The following is a 19,809-nucleotide window of genomic DNA, read 5'->3' on the forward strand; positions in this document are numbered from 1 at the left end:
GTTTAGAGATATCTTATTATATATATAATTTGAACTGGTAATGGAAATTACGGGAAAACAGCTGAACGGATTTTAATAAATGACTCCTCATTTTGAAGCTTGGAACTCAAAATTTTTCGGAAAAATAGTAGTTTTCAGTGAAATGTCGATTTTTAAACATAATTTTCCTATTTTTCAAAATCCATCTGTCGTCAGTTTTGAGAATAGCTAATAGCATTCACGGTCGACTTGATATATCCTTCGATTTTTTGTAAAGGAGAAGCGAAGCGAGCATCAAGTCGGCTGTGTTGCATTTCAGAATAAAACAAAACACATACTACAGTAAACAATATTACACGAAGGCCATGATCTGCAAGAATGCTGACATATTTAGAGCTCAAATTAAATATTGGTTATTAAAAACTTAACTTACTAAAATAACTTACAGGTTCGATTCTGTGGTGTGTAATTTTCTGGGTACAGCTGTGTATTGGATATTAAAAACTACAAAACTTGAGGTGGTTTGATGACATATTACCATTAGAAATGAAATATTATTGTACTGTAGTTAATGCCATGATGTGACTATTTTTCATTAATTATACATATTATTGCTATATTGATGATATGAAAGTGAAATGTTTTGGGGTTATATAAGTAGATGTAGAGAATAACTTAAATTAGATTTTGATTTCTATATTTTACTGAGTGGCGGCTATATAGTATATGTTACTGAAAGCTATAAAACTTACGTAAGATAATAATATTATTAAAAATCAAATATTTTTATAATTATTAATCAAGTGGGGTTGGGTCTTTTTCATATATTTAATGGCGGTGTGGTGTAGATATTTATATGCGTGGTTCTCTTCAGTATTGGCTCGAGAGAGTGTATCTTTCATTGTTATGGAAGCAAATAACTTTCCGAATGTCTGGTATTCTTCGTTGAAAATAAATCTGAAAAATGTTTATTTGAACGTCTAATGAACTTAGTTTGCAGCATTTGCTGCACAAGCCACTACTGTTACTTGGAAACCATTAGTTGCAGAAAGGTCTAGTGTGCGCCATTTTCTGTATAGTTAAATGCATGTTGTTTAGAATATAATCTCAGAATGTAATTTTTAGTTCAGTGCTCCTTTAATATCCCCTCTAAACTACACACACTTTCAGAAAATGTTAGGGCAATAATGAAGTTGTGAAAACACTAGAGAAAAAACGGTAGAGAGAAGATAATCATTTTATTCACTTCAAATCTCACAGGGTCTGTTAGGAATTGAATATAGGTTCCCTTTCGGTAAGAATTAGTAGGTGATCTTAAAAATACAGATAACGATATTTGTCCACCTGCAGTAATGCATAATGCATGCCTTATTACGTAACAATTTCTCATTCGATCAGATTTTTTACACAATTGTCACTTCCCAAGCTGAAGTTCTGTGCGATATAAATAATTCTGTTTGATATCACATTCTCTGTTATAAGCCAAGAATCATGCAATTGGCACGAAAGAAAATGAGATGGATTTTCGTAATGCATCTTCCGCGTCATATATCTACGAGTCATTTTTCAAGATTTTCTTCACATATTCCTTCACGTACCTACTGCGGACATCTTAGTCGATAATACATATATATATAGACATATAAGAAGTGTAGGATTTTTTAAAGTCATTTCGAAAAAAAAAGACAGTTAATAAAAAAAAGTTGAAGTAAATAAGAAAATAATCAGAATACCAGAAATTAGGAACATCTTCCAGTTTCAAAGCAAGGAACATAGACACAATTTATCAAAGAGTGAAAATTAAAAATATTGCTATCCTACTCAGTGTGAAGTGAATTGTAGTTTCAGAAGAATTCAGCATATAGACAACTAGTATTAAGCATTAAAACAAAGTAAGCGAAAGTATAGCTGAAATATACGATTTTGGAGGTATACCCATATTCAAAATTTATATTCTATACAAATACCGTATTTACTTAAGTAATTTCCCTCCTTATTTCAAGATTTAGTAGTGAAAATTCAAGGGGGAAGGGAATTACGCGATGAGTATAAAAATATCAGGGGTAAACTCGTCATAAATAACATCAAACAAATAGTGTAATGTTGAGAATCTAATGTAATAAGCTTAAATAACTTTAGTACTAAATAACTATAGGCTAATCAGTGACAATTTTGGTAATTAATTAAACGAATTATTAAAGTTTTTCGAATTTTTTTCGTGCTGTATGCTGTGTCTTGGTTACATTAACGGGATTTTGTGCTCGGCTTCGGACTCATCCCTGCCAACTTTCTCCCCATAGTTGAGTTTAACGACTCTGACGCTGTGACACAATAACACTGTAGACTACACACAATGATAACTAACCATATACTGACTGACTGGACTGACTGACTGACTGGACTGATTGGACTGACTGACTGACTGGACTGACTGACTGGACTGACTGACTGGACTGACTGATTGACTGGACTGATTGACTGGACTGACTGACTGGACTGACTGACTGAATGTCTGGACTGACTGACTGGACTGACTGACTGGACTGACTAACTGGACTGACTGGACTGACTGACTGGACTGACTGACTGGACTGACTGACTGACTGGACTGATTGGACTGACTGACTGACTGGACTGACTGACTGGACTGACTGATTGACTGGACTGACTGACTGGACTGACTGACTGGACTGACTAACTGGACTGACTGACTGATTGACTGGACTGACTGGACTGGACTGACTGACTGATTGACTGGACTGACTGACTGACTGACTGACTGGACTGACTGACTGGACTGACTGACTGGACTGACTGACTGACTGACTGGACTGACTGACTGACTGACTGACTGACTGACTGACTGACTGACTGACTGACCAAAAATCAACTGATGCGCGGGTGACTGAGTTTGTAGGTACCGTTAGGTCTTTGTAGGAGGAGATGGATTCGACCTTAGGTTTACCACGAATTCCGTTGTGCTGTACTTGAAATCTTCATAAGTGTGTCCAAAGTTATAACAGTAGGCCTTGGTAGTCCACATTGTGTCAGAGAGGGAAATTGTGCGAGAAAAATATATTTTTTTAAATTATATATGAAAAATCTATGGAGGGGGGGGGGAATTACGCGAGAGGGGAGAATTATACGAGTAAATACTGAATTTTAATATAAAACTGTCTCTAATTAAAAATATAATTAAACATAGACATAGGGCTTGTGTTGCTGTTAATATGTACAACTTCAACAAATATATCTTCAGTGTAGACAAAGTGAAATTTTATTAAACATATAAACAGCTGAATGGAAAGAGTGCTGAAATAATTCAATTTAACATTCCCGTAAGACTAATCAATCGAAGAAGAATTTGACTAACACACAAGAAAATAAGTAAACTGAATACATAATCTTCTTCATCTTGAGGAGATCTTCAAAGTCAATCAACATAATTTTATTAAAATACAGTAATGAAACAATTGTATAAGTAACAAAATTGTTAAATTACTCTATTTTAAGAGAGCCTCAAGAACATCAAGTGTAGAAGTAAAAGAATGCCAAAACACTCATTTTGTCATACTTTTGAGTAATACAAATTAAATGGGCTCTATTAAAGAAATAAACATCGAAAGGTAAAAAGAATCTTACTTATCTTAAGTTCAGAGGCAGGCAAGAATAAATAGACTCTCACTAAACATACAAGGGGAAACTCGAACTCTTCGACAGTAATCAGCACAAAAATAAATAAAAGCTATGGAATCAACAAACTCTAAATTTTGGAGTAATTGTCTTTAAAGTAACGGATAAAACGAGTAACTTTATTACGCACAAAAAACTTTGAAGTGAAAACATTACTAGGATATTACATTTCGTTTTAACTTGCAGCTTCTACAGAAACAGCAGAGAATGGATCCGTCTGAAACTGAGGAGTCCTTCGTTAATGACGTCATGACAGTTAATTTAAAACATCTGCAGCTCGTTGGTCTGTGGCGAGGAAATAGATTTAATACACAGTACCCGATTGCTATGAAAATTTTCACTATTTACAGATGGACCCTCCTACTTTTCATGTACTTAAATATCGCTACTGAGGTCCTAGACATAGCTTACTCTTGGGGAGATATTGAAAACTTGGCTGCAAATGGTAGCGTAACTCTTCTGTACGCTTCTAACGTTATAAAGCAGACAAACTTCCTGTTGAGAGAGGACCGAATTAGAGGACTGATTCAGAGATTCAGGACCGGATTCTTCTCCACTTCACTAAAATGGGGGAAAGAATACAGAGACATCTCGCGACAAGCCAACAAAAGAGCCAACATTGTAAGCTGGAGTTATTACTATCTCTGTATCGCTACTATTGTTTCATTTTTTGTTTCCGCCATTATAACATCGTACGGACACGTTCTTGGACTTCGGAACAATGAAGGGAACCAAACGGTGAAAACTTTAGTGTTCCCAGCAAGATTTCCTTTCGATATACAACAGCCCGGCAATTATGAAATTGCATTTTTATTTCAATTGATAACCTGTAGTATGGGGCCAACGATTAATGTGGGAATGGACGCTTTCATGGCAAGTTTAATGATTAATTGTTGCGGAGAATTCAGACTGCTGAAATATTCCTTGAGGAAAATTAAGGAAAGAGCTGAAGAACTACTAGCCCAGGAGAAGATGTCGCATGATGGAGATAAAATTGTTCGTGTACATGAGATAGAAGAGAATAGAGAGAGCCAAATAGGTGAGTATTACGCTTTGAATTTGGTCCGATTATTGCCTCTTTTTTTCGTAACTAAGTTACCAGTCGAACATAAACTATAATATGTTTATCTTTAATCAAAAATTATTTCACAGGATGAATAATGGTATCTCAAACACCATTATATGAACTAATGATCTATTTCTGACGGTTGCTAACAGTGAACTGTATCACTAGGATAAGATACTTACTTACTTACTTAATTACTGGCTTTTAAGGAACCCGGAGGTTCATTGCTGCACTCACATAAGCCCGCCATTGGTCCCTATCCTGAGCAAGATTAATCCATTCTCTATCATCATATCCCACCTCTCTCAAATCCATTTTAAAATTATCTTCCCACCTACGTCTCGGCCTCCCTAAAGGTCCTTTTCCCTCCGGCCTCCCAACTAACACTCTATATGCATTTCTGGATTCGCTCTTACGTGCTACATGCCCTGCCCATCTCAAACGTCTGGATTTAATGTTCCTAATTATGTCAAGTGAAGAATGCAATGCATGCAGTTCTGTGTTGTGTAACTTTTTCCATTCTCCTGTAACTTCATCCCTTTTAGCACCAAATATTTTCCTAAGAACTTTTATTCTCAAACACCCTTAACCTATTTTCCTCTCTCAAAGTGAGAGTCCAAGTTTCACAACCATACAGAAGAACTGGTAATATAACTATTTTATAAATTCTAACTTTCAAATTTTTTGACAGCAGACTGGATGATAAAAGCTTCTCAACCGAATAATAACAGGCATTTCCCATATTTATTCTCTGTTTAATTTTCTCCCGAGTATTATTTATATTTGTTACTGTTGCTCCAAGATATTTGAACTTCTCTACCCCTTCAAAAGATAAATTTCCAATTTTTATATTTCCATTTCGTACAATATTCTCGTCACGAGACATAATCATATACTTAGTCTTTTCGGGATTTACTTCCAACCCTATCTCTTTACTTGCTTCCAGTAAAATTCCCGTGTTTTCCCTAATCGTTTGTGGATTTTCTCCTAACATATTCACGTCATCCGCATAGACAAGCAGCTGATGTAACCCGTTCAATTCCAAATCCTTTCTGTTATCCTGGACTTTCCTAATGGCATACTCTAGAGCAAAGTTAAAAAGTAAAGGTGATAGTGCATCTCCTTGTTTTAATCCCACAGTGAATTGGAAACGCATCTGACAGAAACTGATCTATACGAACTCTGCTATACGTTTCTCTGAGACACATTTTAATTAATCGAACTAGTTTCTTGGGAATACCAAATTCAATAAGAATATCATATAAAAAGTCCCTCTTAACCGAGTCATATGCCCTTTTGAAATCTATGAATAACTGATGTACTGTACCCTTATACTCCCATTTTTTCTCCATTATCTGTCGAATACAAAATATCTGGTCAATAGTTGATCTAGGATAAGATAAAAGAATAATTCACCGCTATGAATAAAATCATTGTTTAGGTTGGCAAGGATGACGAAACAAAGACTAGTTTAGATACTGGTACTCAGTAGTAATGGAAAAAGAACAATTTTCCGCCCTCAGAAAACTATACGGAAAGAGAAAAAAACTAATAGAAAACGCAGTATATTCCGGTGTAACTCCATTTTGGAAGTTTTCCTTTTAAATATGCGCTCCTGCATACGTGGCTTGAACGTCTTGCAGGTAGAAGGCTATTGATAATATAATATAATACAGTGAGAGGAGTTCGGCCTGCCCCGTGGATCGTGTTCCGGTATAGCTCAGATGGAAAGAGCGCTTAGCGCGCACAGCTAAGAGATCCCGGGTTCGATTCCCGGTGCCGGAACGAGTTTTTCTCAAATTAATAGACACTACAAGTTGTTCATACTCTTATGGTCTTATGATATTCCTAAATGCAGACTGTCAAAGATGATGAATAATTATTCGACCAGTGGTCTTATAATAAGCAACAACGAGCTGCCTACAGATTTTTTTTTATTTCGAAAAGAATGCCGTTAAACGATATGTCTCTGGTTGGCTGACCCTGAAGGCATTTTACAACATTAATGAATTTTATGCTCGACCATGCCGAAATTTAGTAATTATACACCTGGTAGCAGCCCTTTAATGGACCTCATTAAAGTACACCTATTTATTAAAGTTCAGGTGTTCCACCAATCAGAAAATACAATTGTAGCAATATGAAAGCGCAAGTATCGATTATTCTCGGATATGCAATCGAAAGACAACTAGCGCGAGATTAGAAAATATTAAACTCAGTCGAAAAAAACACACACAAATCAACATCAATTCACCATCATCTTCCAGCCTTTCACAAAGCACATTCCCGCAAATTCATTTCACCAATTGCCGGAAAAAATCAATATGGTCGAGCATAAAAAGTCGTATGAAACTTGACTGTAATGGTAATTAAGACACTCGTGTGAAAATTATAAAACTCGCTTGCGCTCGTTTCATAAACATACTCGCGTCTTAATTACTACCATTATAGGCTCGTTGCATAATGTACTATTATGATTTAGGCAATATAATGTTTTAAAATTGTTTTCCTTGTGTTTCACCTGTTACTGTTGACTGTCGATAGTCTTTTGGACTTTATGACATAATAATAAATATGAAATATCAAAGTTGAGTTTTGCTTAAGATACAACTCTTCATGTTTGCCAGATCTGGTAAAAAATGAGCTGCTTTGTGGAGAATTAGAAGACAAACTGGAAACAGTTCCGTATTCTCGAAGCGACATGGACCGGATGTCATACGAATGTCTGCGTGGGTGTATTAGCCATCATCAGCAGTTGCTGGGGTGAGTATCTCCACGAAATTAATGCTTCTAAACAAACTTACCGTCAACATCAAAATTTCTATTTATCAATAGCAAACATTGGAAAGGTATTAAACGGTTTCAGATATTCATGTTGAAGTTAATAGATATTTTCTTTGTTGTAGAATGACTCTGCTAACTAACTATAAAAATTGGTAGGCTACTAGGTATCAGTGCTTCAGTTGCAAAACATATTTGGTGAACCACTGGCTGCTGGATCGCATAGCTGCTTATGGCCATGAAATGGGATCCAGCAGGCAGTGGGGTGAAGTCACTTTCATTTGAACAATGCCTCATTGCTTTGTACTGCAACTGCCTCAAGATACTGCGTGTTCAGTTCAAAGTGTGTCATGGCTCGCTGTATGTCGTCATGTGGCTAGCCGATGAGCCTAGAGAATTCAATCTTCCTACACTTCCGCAAAGGCGTATTACCTATGTGCCAGAGAAGTTGCCTAGCAAGTACGGCGTTCATTCTGAAGAGTACGTACCAATACGTACGGTAACGCCGGTAGTGGCAGGAATGTGAACTGTTTGGAAACACGTACTGAGGTGAGTTTTTTCTTATTGTCGGGATATGGGGAGAAGGTTAAGACGATTACTTACGTATTTGTTGACATTAACTTGGACGGTTAGCATGGACACGGAGCATTTGATTTATGTTGTGGAATGTTGCTGTACGCAACCGATAACAAATACCCTGGGTACGACTTGCTCGCGCAAAACACAGTTCGAAAGAGATTATGGTAGCACACAGACCGTACAAACCGCCATCTGTTGCTACGACGTTGTTCAAGTTGAACGCCTTGAATAATAGGCAACTTCTCTCACATAAAAGCTGAAACTCGCTTCAAATCGCTGACTCACAACAGTGACGTCATGACATACCTTGAAATGAACACCCAGTACTCTCCCCTGCATTAGTTAATGGCCTTCAGTTCTTTAATCCATATGACCAGCATTATTCTAGGTTTCCAAAAATTTGGTTTATAAACATATTAAATAAAGTTTACATAAATTGAATCTAATATTTTCCGGGGCGCAGCTAGGCAGCATACTTTGCGTAATCACCAACACATGTAACATAATTCTTAATTTGATATCTTTCACAATAAGAGACAAATTCAGAGTAGTTAAAGGAATAATGATGGAATGAGAATAGGAAGAAAAATAAAGTACAGAGAACAATTTTGTAACAAACCGTCAGCTTATTGAATGGAATAAAACGATAGACTCCTTGACCGACTGACTGACTGACTGACTGACTGACTGGAATTCTTCTACTCAGAATGACTCGATAATAAATTGGACTACTGGACTAGTTAACTAACGGAACTTAACAACCAAGCCTACGAACTGAACCATCAGACCTACGAACTTAACGACCAAGCCTACGAACTGAACCACCAGACCTACGAACTTAACAACCAAGCCTACGAACTGAACCACCAGACCTACGAACTGAACCACCAGACCTACGAACTTAACAACCAAGCCTACGAACTGAACCATCAGACCTACGAACTTAACGACCAAGCCTACGAACTGAACCATCAGACCTACGAACTTAACGACCAAGCCTACGAACTGAACCATCAGACCTACGAACTTAACGACCAAGCCTACGAACTGAACCATCAGACCTACGAACTTAACGAACAAGCCTACGAACTGAACCATCAGACCTACGAACTTAACGACCAAGCCTACGAACTGAACCATCAGACCTACGAACTTAACAACCAAGCCTACGAACTGAACCATCAAACCTACGAACTGAACCACCAGACCTACGAACTGAACCACTAGGCCTACGAACTGAACCACCAGGCCTACGAACTGAATCACTAGACCTACGAACTGAACACCAGGCCTACGTGCCTGAACACCAAGCCTACAAACTGAACGCCAGGCCTACGAACTAAACACCAGGTCTACAAACTGAACACCAGGCCTACGAACTGAACACTAGGCCTACGAACTGAACTACTAGGCTTACGAACTGAACCACCAGGCCTACGAACTGAACCACCAGACCTACGAACTGAACAATCAAGCCTACGAACTGAACCACTAGGCCTACGAACTGAACAGGCCTACGAACCGAACCACCAGATCTACGAACTGAACAACCAAGCCTACGAACTGAACCACCAGGCCTACGAACTGAACCACCAGGACTACGAACTGAATCACCAGACCTACGAACTGAACACCAGGCCTACGAACAGAACAACCAAGCCTACGAACTGAACCACCAGGCCTACGAACTCAACCACCAGGACTACGAACTGAATCACCAGACCTACGAACTGAACACCAGGCCTACGAACCTGAACACCAGGCCTACGAACTGAACCACCAGGCCTACGAACTGAACTACCAGACCTACGAACTGAACAATCAAGCCTACGAACTGAACAACCAAGTCTACGAACTGAACCATAAGGCCTACGAACTGAACCACCAGACCTACGAACTGAACAACCAGGCCTACGAACTGAACCACAAGGCCTACGAACTGAACCACCAGATCTACGAACTGAACCACCAGATCTACGAACTGAACAACCAAGCCTACGAACTGAACCACTAGGCCTACGAACTGAACAACCAGGCCTACGAACTGAACCACCTGACCTACGAACTGAACAACCAGGCCTACGAACTGAACCAACAGGCCTACGAACTGAACCACCAGATCTACGAACTGAACAACCAGGCCTACGAACTGAACCACCAGATCTACGAACTGAACAACCAAGCCTACGAACTGAACCACTAGGCCTACGAACTGAACAACCAGGCCTACGAACTGAACCACCAGATCTACGAACTGAATAACCAAGCCTACGAACTGAACCACCAGGCCTACGATCTGAACCACCAGGCCTACGAACTGAATCACCATACCTACGAACTGAACACCAGGCCTACAAACCTGAACACCAGGCCTACAAACTGGACGCCAGGCCTACGAACTGAGCACCAGGTCTACAAACAGAACACCAGGCCTACGAACTGAACACCAGGCCTACGAACTGAACTACTAAGCCTACGAACTGAACCACCAGGCCTACGAACTGAACCACCAGACCTACGAACTGAACAACCAAGCCTACGAACTGAACCACCAGGACTACGAACTACACTACCAGACTTACGAACTGAACCACCAGATCTACGAACTGAACAACCAATCCTACGAACTACACTACCAGACCTACGAACTGAACCACCAGACGGACGAACTGAACCACCAGGACTACGACCTACACTACCAGACTTACGAACTGAACTACCAGACGGACGAACTGAACCGCCAGGACTACGAACTACACTACCAGACTTACGAACTGAACCATAAGATCGACGAATTCATTAGACTTTTTGGCTGACCGGTCCATTATACTGGGTGGACTAATAGACTGTGAAAATTGCACTTGGTGACTGGACTTATATGCGTAGAAGCGAGTAGAATCTTCACCGGTATTTTATATTGAACCAATCTCTTTCTTTTATTGCAGGCTAATCGCAGAGATGGAGGAAGTGCTGAACATTATTCTCTTCTTCCAGTTCTTCAATAGCACGGGTACAATTTGCCTCATCATCTTCTACATAACTATGGTGAGAAAGCAATTTCTGAACTCTGCCAGGAAAAGAGATGCAACACCAAATTCTTGAAATATGTGATGTAGATGAAAAATGATTTTCAAAATATTTATTTATAACAATAAATTATTGTGTTCAGTGAGTGAATAAACTTGTATCCTTGTTTAGTCAAATGGTTGTTATAGTAAATATAGGCCTAATAAAATATGTCCCTAAAACTATGTTCCTTTCTCCGGAAACATGAATTACAGTTTTTGGTTACTTTCTTATTCCGGAGAGGTCTTCAACCATTTATATTAATAATAAATTCTACTGAATATATTTCCTATATTTTGCGATCTAAGGGATTTGGTTAAGGTGAAGAATACACAGCGAGCAAGAGCACGGAAAAAATTAATGTCTTGTAGATTATACATATGAACCGTTCAGAGCAGAAGTGGTGTAAGTCAAAATTGGATAATGAGGTTTAAAGTTAAAATTTTGTCAAGTACAGCGCAAAGAAGCAATTAATATGTCCTTCGTGCTGTTCACTGACTACTAATAGTTTTAAAAAAATTTAATATTAATTGCTACTTTGCGCTTTATTTTACAGAATGTTTACTTTAACCCCCATTACCCATTTTTACTTACATCACTTTTGCTCTCAACGGCTCATATTTTCTCATTGGATGTACACCTCTTACAGGAATTCAGTTTCTTTCTCGTGTTGTCAATATTATTACAGATATTATTATTATTATTATTATTATTATTATTATTATTATTATTATTATTATTATTATTATTATTATTATTCATTTATATTATCCTCGGGCAATCTTTTAAGGATCTGCGTATACTTTAGCAATACTTACCGTTTTCTACAGACACTTAACCTGTTGTGAGTAGAATTAGTTTAATAGTCTCATAAACTTTGTGTGAGTAATATAAACTAATAGGTATCATAAAACATTCAGGTTATTTCTAATTTATATTTAAAAATTAAGTCACTCAAAATACGGTTTGAATATTAGACTCAAAATTCAGTATTGAAATAGGATCTGAATATTCAGCTCAAACTGTATAGCCTACATAAATATCAATGTAAAACGTTATATTTTAAACACATAACTATTTTTAAGAAAATTCTATCTAATTAAAGGAAAAGTTCGTAAATCGCTGCCATGCCTGCCAACAGTACGGTTGGCAGGGACTTCGCTTTACCAAAGCTAGTGGTATTAATTCACGCATATAGGCCCTACTTACGTAACTTCAAATAAAATATCTTTTGGGCACTTTAAATTAAAATTTCGTACAAAAATAAAATAATTTCTCTTCAAAAACGCCCAATTTAGAATAAATTCGTAGGGCCTACTAAAGCAGAAATTTTGCATATAAGTTGAACAAAATTTCGACTCATGTGTGACGAACCAAACAGGGACATTACCGAGGAATACCTACTAATTTGCAACAAACTGAACCCCACAAAATAATGAAATAGAGGTGTGGTGAATCTGTATTTGGAAACTAGAAGCAAATGATAACAGTGTCAAATCCTGCCATTGGATGATGATGATTATGATTATGATGATTATGACAATAATAGTAGTAGTGATAATAATAATAATAATAATAATAATAATAATAATAATAATAATAATAATTTACTTACAAATGGCTTTTAAGGAACCTGAGCTTCATTGCCGCCCTCACCTAAGCCCGCCATCGGTCCCTATCCTGAGCAAGATTAATCCAGTCCCTACCTTCATATCCGACCTCCTTCAAATTAATTTTAATATTATCCTCCCATCTACATCTCTGCCTCCCCAAAGGTCTTTTTTCCTCAGGTTTCCTAACTAACACTCTACGTAAGTTACATTTCGGGATTCACCCATACGTGCTACAAACGTCTGAATTTAATGTACCTAATTATCAGGGAAAGGATTTATATGTAAATACATATTTACTTATAAAGCTAATATAATTTATATTTTGCATTATCTTTATGTTTCACAATGTGTAGGGTTGAAAAATCCTACTTTTATTTTCCATATTTTTCCATATTTTAGAGTTTAGTACATATTTTCGTTAATTTCCATATATTTTCCATATTTCATATAAAACAGTCCATATTATATTAGGTTTAACAATAAAACAAAACAAAATTCCATTAACTTTTAAAAATACATTTCAACAATAGAGATTTAAACACATGTTCAGTAATCCCTTTAACATCAGAGTTATTTGAAAATTAGCAGTCCTATCAACAATGGGAAAGTAAGTTACAAAACTGTATTAATTTAATTTAAAATTTTTAACAGACTTCAGTTGTGCAGCTCAACAGTTAAATGCCAGTCAGAGTACACATAGGTTCAGTTTTGTAAATCATACTATAAAGACGGTAAATATGCCAAAAGTACGTCATTCAGTCAATTTAAAATCAAAACTAACAAGTTACATTTCAGAATTTAAAGAAGATGGTTTATCAACTGACAATAAAATATTATTTTGTAATTTGTGTCAGTGTGCAGTATCATCTACACAAAAGTTCCTGGTGCAACAACACATTACAACTAGTAAACATCAGGCCAACAAACAACTAAATTCCAAGCAGAGACAATTGTTTTTAACACAACCAACAACATCGAATGTAAGATCTGAGTTTAACATCGACCTGTGCCGTTCTCTCATCTCTGCTGATATTCCTCTCTACAAACTAAAGAATAAGGTCTTCAGGGAATTCCTTGAAAAATATACTCAACATACAATCCCGGATGAGTCAACACTTAGGAAGACGTATGCTCCATCCATCTACGATGAGACAATACAGAAGATAAGAGATGAAATTAAAGATAGTTCAATTTGGGTTTCCATTGATGAGACTCCCGACAAAGAAGGTAGACTTGTTGGTAATGTAGTTATCGGTTTGTTAAGTGAACAATATTCTGAACGAATTCTTTTACATTGTGATGTTCTAGAAAAGTGCAATAACAAAACTATAGTTAAACTGTTCAACGAAGCTATGGGTATCCTGTGGCCAAAGGGTATTATGTACGATAATGTGTTATTCTTTATTAGCGATGCTGCCCCTTATATGGTCAAAGCTGGACAAGCATTATCTGTTGTATATCCTAAATTGACTCATTTTACTTGTGTGGCGCATGCATTTCATCGTGTGGCAGAAGTGGTCAGAGACAATTTCCCTAAAGTAGATTTGTTGATTTCATCAGTGAAAAAAGTATTTCTCAAAGCTCCCAGTAGAGTTAACGTGTTGAAAGAAATGTACCCTGAAATTCCATTGCCACCAAAGCCAATTTTAACTAGATGGGGTACATGGCTAGAAGCAGTTGAATATTATGCCGAACATATAGACTCTATTAACAATGTTCTCCTTGCATTGGACTCTGAAGATGCAGTCTCAATTGATACTGCGAAAACAGTTACCTGTGACATAAGTGTGAAGAATGACTTAGCTCACATTCAGCATACATTTTCATGCATCATAAAAACGCTCAAAAGTCTCCAAAATAGGCACCTTTCACTATCTGAAAGTTTTGAAATTATAAATAGTACTCTGGAACAACTGAATCGTGGTAGAGGTAAAGTTGCAGATGCAGTAAGAGCTAAGGTGGACACTGTACTTTCAAAAAACCCTGGATATGAAGAACTACAAAAGGTTGTTGCTGTGATGAGTGGTGAATCAACAGTGAAGATTAACTTGGACTTATCCCCAGCAGACATTGTGAAATTGAATTATGTACCAGTTACTTCTTGTGACGTCGAACGCTCTTTTAGTCAGTATAAATCTATCCTCAGAGACAATAGAAGAAGATTCACTTTTCAGCACTTGAAAGAAATGTTTGTAACCTATTGTTATGGTAACAGACAATAAAAATTGTGTTTTGTTGAAACTACATTGGAAGATAAGGTACGTCCATTATATTTTTTGTTTAGTTTGATTAAAATGTACCAATATTTAACGTACATAGTCATTTTTTTATAATTTTAAGTCCATATTTAATTCCATATTTTGGTAAAAATCCATATTTAATTCCATATTTTGGTAAAAATAACTACATATATATTTACATATTTCATATATTTTTAGTCCATATAAATCCGTTCCCTGCTAATTATGTTAGGTGAATAATAATAATAATAATAATAATAATAATAATAATAATAATAATAATAATAATAATAATAATAATAAATAATAAATAATAATAAATTTCGAATTATGTAGGGAGTTTAAACTTACAATATTCGAGCTGGAAGAGCTTGAAACATAAAATTCAATGTTTGTTTTAATCAGCTGAAAACCCGTTATTCGTGTATCCGTAGCTTGCGATAACTAGTTACCTCTAGTTATAATTGAAGTAATAATATTACTTTCCTCTTTGCTTTACAGAATATGGACGTCAAAGGCATTGTGGATCAATTGAAATTCGTTCAACTTCTGGCTGTTGCTCTGGCCCAGGTGTTTCTCTATTGCTGGTTTGGCAATGATTTAACTTACGAGGTAAACTTGAACATCGCATTGGAGAAAAGTATCAGTACAGCGTAATATGAAAATGTTGCTTAGAACGCAATTCACTCTCCTAGAACGCAATTCACACTCTTCACTCTTAGAACGCAATTCACTCTCTTATCCTACAACGCAATTCATTCTCCTTGAACGCAATTCTCGCCTTTAGAACGCAATTCACTCTCTTATCCTACAACGCAATTCATTCTCCTTGAACGCAATTCATACTCTTAGAACGCAATTCTAGCTTTTAGAACGCAATTCACTCTCTTATCCTACAACGCAATTCATTCTCCTTGAACGCAATTCATACTCTTAGAACGCAATTCTCACTTTTAGAACGCAATTCACTCTCTTATCCTACAACGCAATTCATTCTCCTTGAACGCAATTCACACTCCTAGAACGTAATTCACACTCTTACTAAACTTGTGTTCCATTTCAGAGCGACAGTCTGACAAAAGCAATCTATGACTGCCCATGGTACGAGGCCCCCATTCCTTTCAGGAAGAGTGTGGCCATAATGCTCTCGCGAACCATGAAGCCGTCGTACCTCACTGGCGGCAAGCTGTATGTCCTCTCCTTGGAGACGTATAGAGCGGTAAGTAGCTACAATCAATTAATCAGCCTAATACAATGAAGGCACTTAGTACTGTTAGCGAGATTCCGAATTCATTCACTTACTCACTCACTGACTTATTTACTTTACTTTTTACTTTACCTTGTTTATTTATTTATTTATTTATTCATTCATTTATGTATTCATTTATTTATTCATGTATTTATTTATTTATTCATTCATTCATTTATTTATGTATTCATTTAAGTATTTATTTATGTATTCATTTATTTATTTATTCATGTATTCATTTATTTATTCATGTACACATGTATTTATTCATGTATTTATTTATTTGTGTATTCATTTATTTATTTATTCATGTATTCATTCATTTATTCATGTACACATGTATTTATTCATACATTTATTTATTTATGTATTCATTTAAGTATTTATTTATGTATTCATTTATTTATTTATTCATGTATTCATTTATTTATTCATGTACACATGTATTTATTCATGTATTTATTTATTTGTGTATTCATTTATTTATTTATTCATGTATTCATTTATTTATTCATGTACACATGTATTTATTCATGTATTTATTTATTTGTGTATTCATTTATTTATTTATTTATTCATTCATTTATGTATTCATTTATTTATTCATGTATTTATTTATTTATTCATTCATTTATTTATGTATTCATTTAAGTATTTATTTATGTATTCATTTATTTATTTATTCATGTATTCATTTATTTATTCATGTAAACATGTATTTATTCATGTATTTATTTATTTGTGTATTCATTTATTTATTTATTCATGTGTTCATTTATTTATTCATGTACACATGTATTTATTCATGTATTTATTTATTTGTGTATTCATTTATTTATTTATTTATTTATTCATTTATGTTTTTATTTATTTATGTATTCATTTATGTATTTATTTATTTATTCATTTATGTATTTACTTATTTATTTATTTATTCATGTATTCATTTATTTATTCATGTATACATTTATTTATTCATGTATACATTTATTTATTCATTTATTTACTTATTTATTCATGTATTTATTTATTTATTTAATTATTTATTTATTATTTTATGTATCTATTTATTTATTTATTTATTCATTTATTTACTTATTTATTTATTCATTTATTTATTTATTCATTTATTTATTCATTTATTTATTTATTCATTTATTTATTCATTTATTTATTTATTTATTCATTTATTTATTCATTTATTTATTCATTTATTTATTTATTTATTTATTTATTTAATCACTTATTCATTTATTTATTCATTTATATTTCTTTAATGATAAGCCAGTATTCGTCAATTAATAATAAGAAATTAATCATCAGACATGTGAATTGTTCACTGTTATTTCCTTATTTTTCAGATTGTCGGAGCGTCGTTCTCGTACTACACCGTACTGAGAAATATAAACACGTAGGAAGAAACATTGCTGATCAACAGAGCAATTAGTAAGGTGAACAGTTAGTTACACGGCTTTATATTCCTCACAACTGGAGCAAAAATAATTAATGTTACACTTTACAATTCGTAGGATGATCTCCGTGGAGGTCGAAGACACACATAATCGTATTTAACGCAACTACATTAACCAATACATTACTGTATGAGCAAAGAATATCAACGAGACTTGAAAACATTCTCAAATTAAAGTAAATTTTTGAAAGTCTAAAATCTGAAACTATAATAAAATTAAGCTTGCTTTTCTTCTCAATACACCGAGAAAGTAAGAGTAAAAAAGTAATCAGAACTTAAACAATATATTATTTCTTTAGATTGAAAAAAATTCTGCAGAGATAAAATGGAAAGCGTTTACTTTTAAGTGAGGTCGTTATATCCTTCTCGCACGGAACGGTCAGGTAGACCTACCTATGCAAATTTGCACGAACAATATGAAGGATAACTGACTTAAGATATTCCACTGAATCGTAGATAAGCCTATACAATTACTACGTTTTCACTGAGTATTCAAATCGAACAGTCATTTGTTTGATCTGTTATCTGTTTTACCAAAAGCAAGTGCAATTTTGTATGTTGAAAAGTCGTGTTTTAACACACAATATATATTTTTTCTCTTGTACGGAGGAGGGACCCGAAGGCTTACACTTCAGCCTGAGGCTTATTGTGCTTACCACTCTTATTCTGTGAATGATTGGGTAGCCGACGGTCACGCTCTTGTACAAGTACAGCACGCTGTATCGTGAACTGAACCCGGGCTATGGTATGGATGATGATGATGATGATGATGATGATGATGATGATGATGATATGTTGGTTCATGATGGCGAAATGAGTCCGAGATCCAACACCGAAAGTTACCCAGCAATTCTGCTTCAATTGGTTGAGGGAAAACCCCGAAAAAGAAATCAACTAGGTAACTTGTCCCAACTAGGATTTGAACCCGGGCCCGTTCGTTCCACGGTCAGACGTTACTCCACAACGCTGGACAATACATAATATTTTGTACTTTCCTAAAATCCATTATTACCATTCTACATTATGGACCAGAAGTCCACACCTGTGGAGTAACGGTCAGCGCATCTGGCCGCAAAACGAGGTGGCCCGGGTTCGAATTCCGGTCGGGGAAAGTTACCTGGTTGAGATTTTTTCCGGGGTTTTCCCTCAACCTAATAAGAACAAATGCTGGGTAACTTTCGGTGCTGAATCCTGGACTCATTTTACCGTTATTATCACCTTCATTTCATTCAGACGCTAAATAACCTGAGATATTGATACAGCGTCGTAAAATAACCCAATAAAATTAAAATAAAAATCTACCAGAACATTAAGTTTGCATGCGTCTCATTTAGAAAACGCAACGTAGTTCATAGCGTAGGCCTACATGATTATGAACATGCTAATATGTAGATGACATTTTAACCAACTTAAGCTTCTGTATTCAAATCATTTTCAATACGTATCGAAAATTGCATGAAAACAGGTTTCGGAGGTGATCGTATTCAGTACGATAATGGTATTGAAATCAATTTGAATACTCCATGAAAACATAGTAATTATTCGCAACCATACATTTACGTAGTGCGTATTGCTGGGTTAAAATGTAGTGTATACAGCACAAGAAACAATATAATTTTATCACTAACATATTAACTTAGAATGCAATGAAATGTATGCTTAATTTATGTCTGAACTATTGATGAAATACGAAGTACATAGTTAACCCAATAAAGGCATATCCCATTAACGACTAATACCTTATAGAAAACTATCCAATAAATCAAATTAGCCTATACTGTCTAATGCATTCAGCTTTATCATAATTTAAAACAACAAAATACTCTTTTCAAATGCTTCTTTGAAATTGAAATGTACCTCGGAGCTCATCGTGTCACGTGGTAAGCTTCTTAACAGTACTACTGTGTGTCCGAACCTGTTCTCTCGCTATAGTGCCCCGTTCTAATCTTATATAGGCCTACACACAGCACGGCTATAAAACTTGTGGAGTAAGGAAAGAAAGGGTGATGTTCAGAGAGCTCTTCACGACTGCTACACCCTGTGCCTGTTCTATCACAAAATATGAGTGACTG

The 19,809-nt window shown here is 35.5% G+C and overlaps 1 protein-coding gene across 1 annotated transcript; it reads left to right on the top strand.

The window, feature by feature from the left end:
• The first annotated feature begins 7,369 nt into the window (after nucleotides 1-7,369).
• Nucleotides 7,370-17,905, top strand: LOC138715624 (odorant receptor 10-like). The gene is made up of 5 exons (XM_069848699.1): nucleotides 7,370-7,501; nucleotides 11,044-11,143; nucleotides 15,519-15,629; nucleotides 16,081-16,236; nucleotides 17,628-17,905. The coding sequence occupies exons 1-5, from the start codon at nucleotides 7,440-7,442 to the stop codon at nucleotides 17,679-17,681; spliced, it is 483 nt and encodes a 160-aa protein (XP_069704800.1). The 5' UTR covers nucleotides 7,370-7,439; the 3' UTR covers nucleotides 17,682-17,905.
• Nucleotides 17,906-19,809: the final 1,904 nt, after the last annotated feature.

The sequence above is a fragment of the Periplaneta americana genome, chromosome 15 (genome assembly GCF_040183065.1).
Source record: "Periplaneta americana isolate PAMFEO1 chromosome 15, P.americana_PAMFEO1_priV1, whole genome shotgun sequence".
NCBI lineage: Eukaryota > Metazoa > Arthropoda > Insecta > Blattodea > Blattidae > Periplaneta > Periplaneta americana.

Bases quoted from the DNA above. Each gene is read 5' to 3' on its own strand.
- LOC138715624 (XM_069848699.1), top strand. From the start codon at position 7,440: ATGGACCGGATGTCATACGAATGTCTGCGTGGGTGTATTAGCCATCAT. The intron at 15,630-16,080 runs GTAAACTTGAAC...GTTCCATTTCAG, and splicing joins GCAATGATTTAACTTACGAG to AGCGACAGTCTGACAAAAGC. The intron at 16,237-17,627 runs GTAAGTAGCTAC...CTTATTTTTCAG, and splicing joins CCTTGGAGACGTATAGAGCG to ATTGTCGGAGCGTCGTTCTC.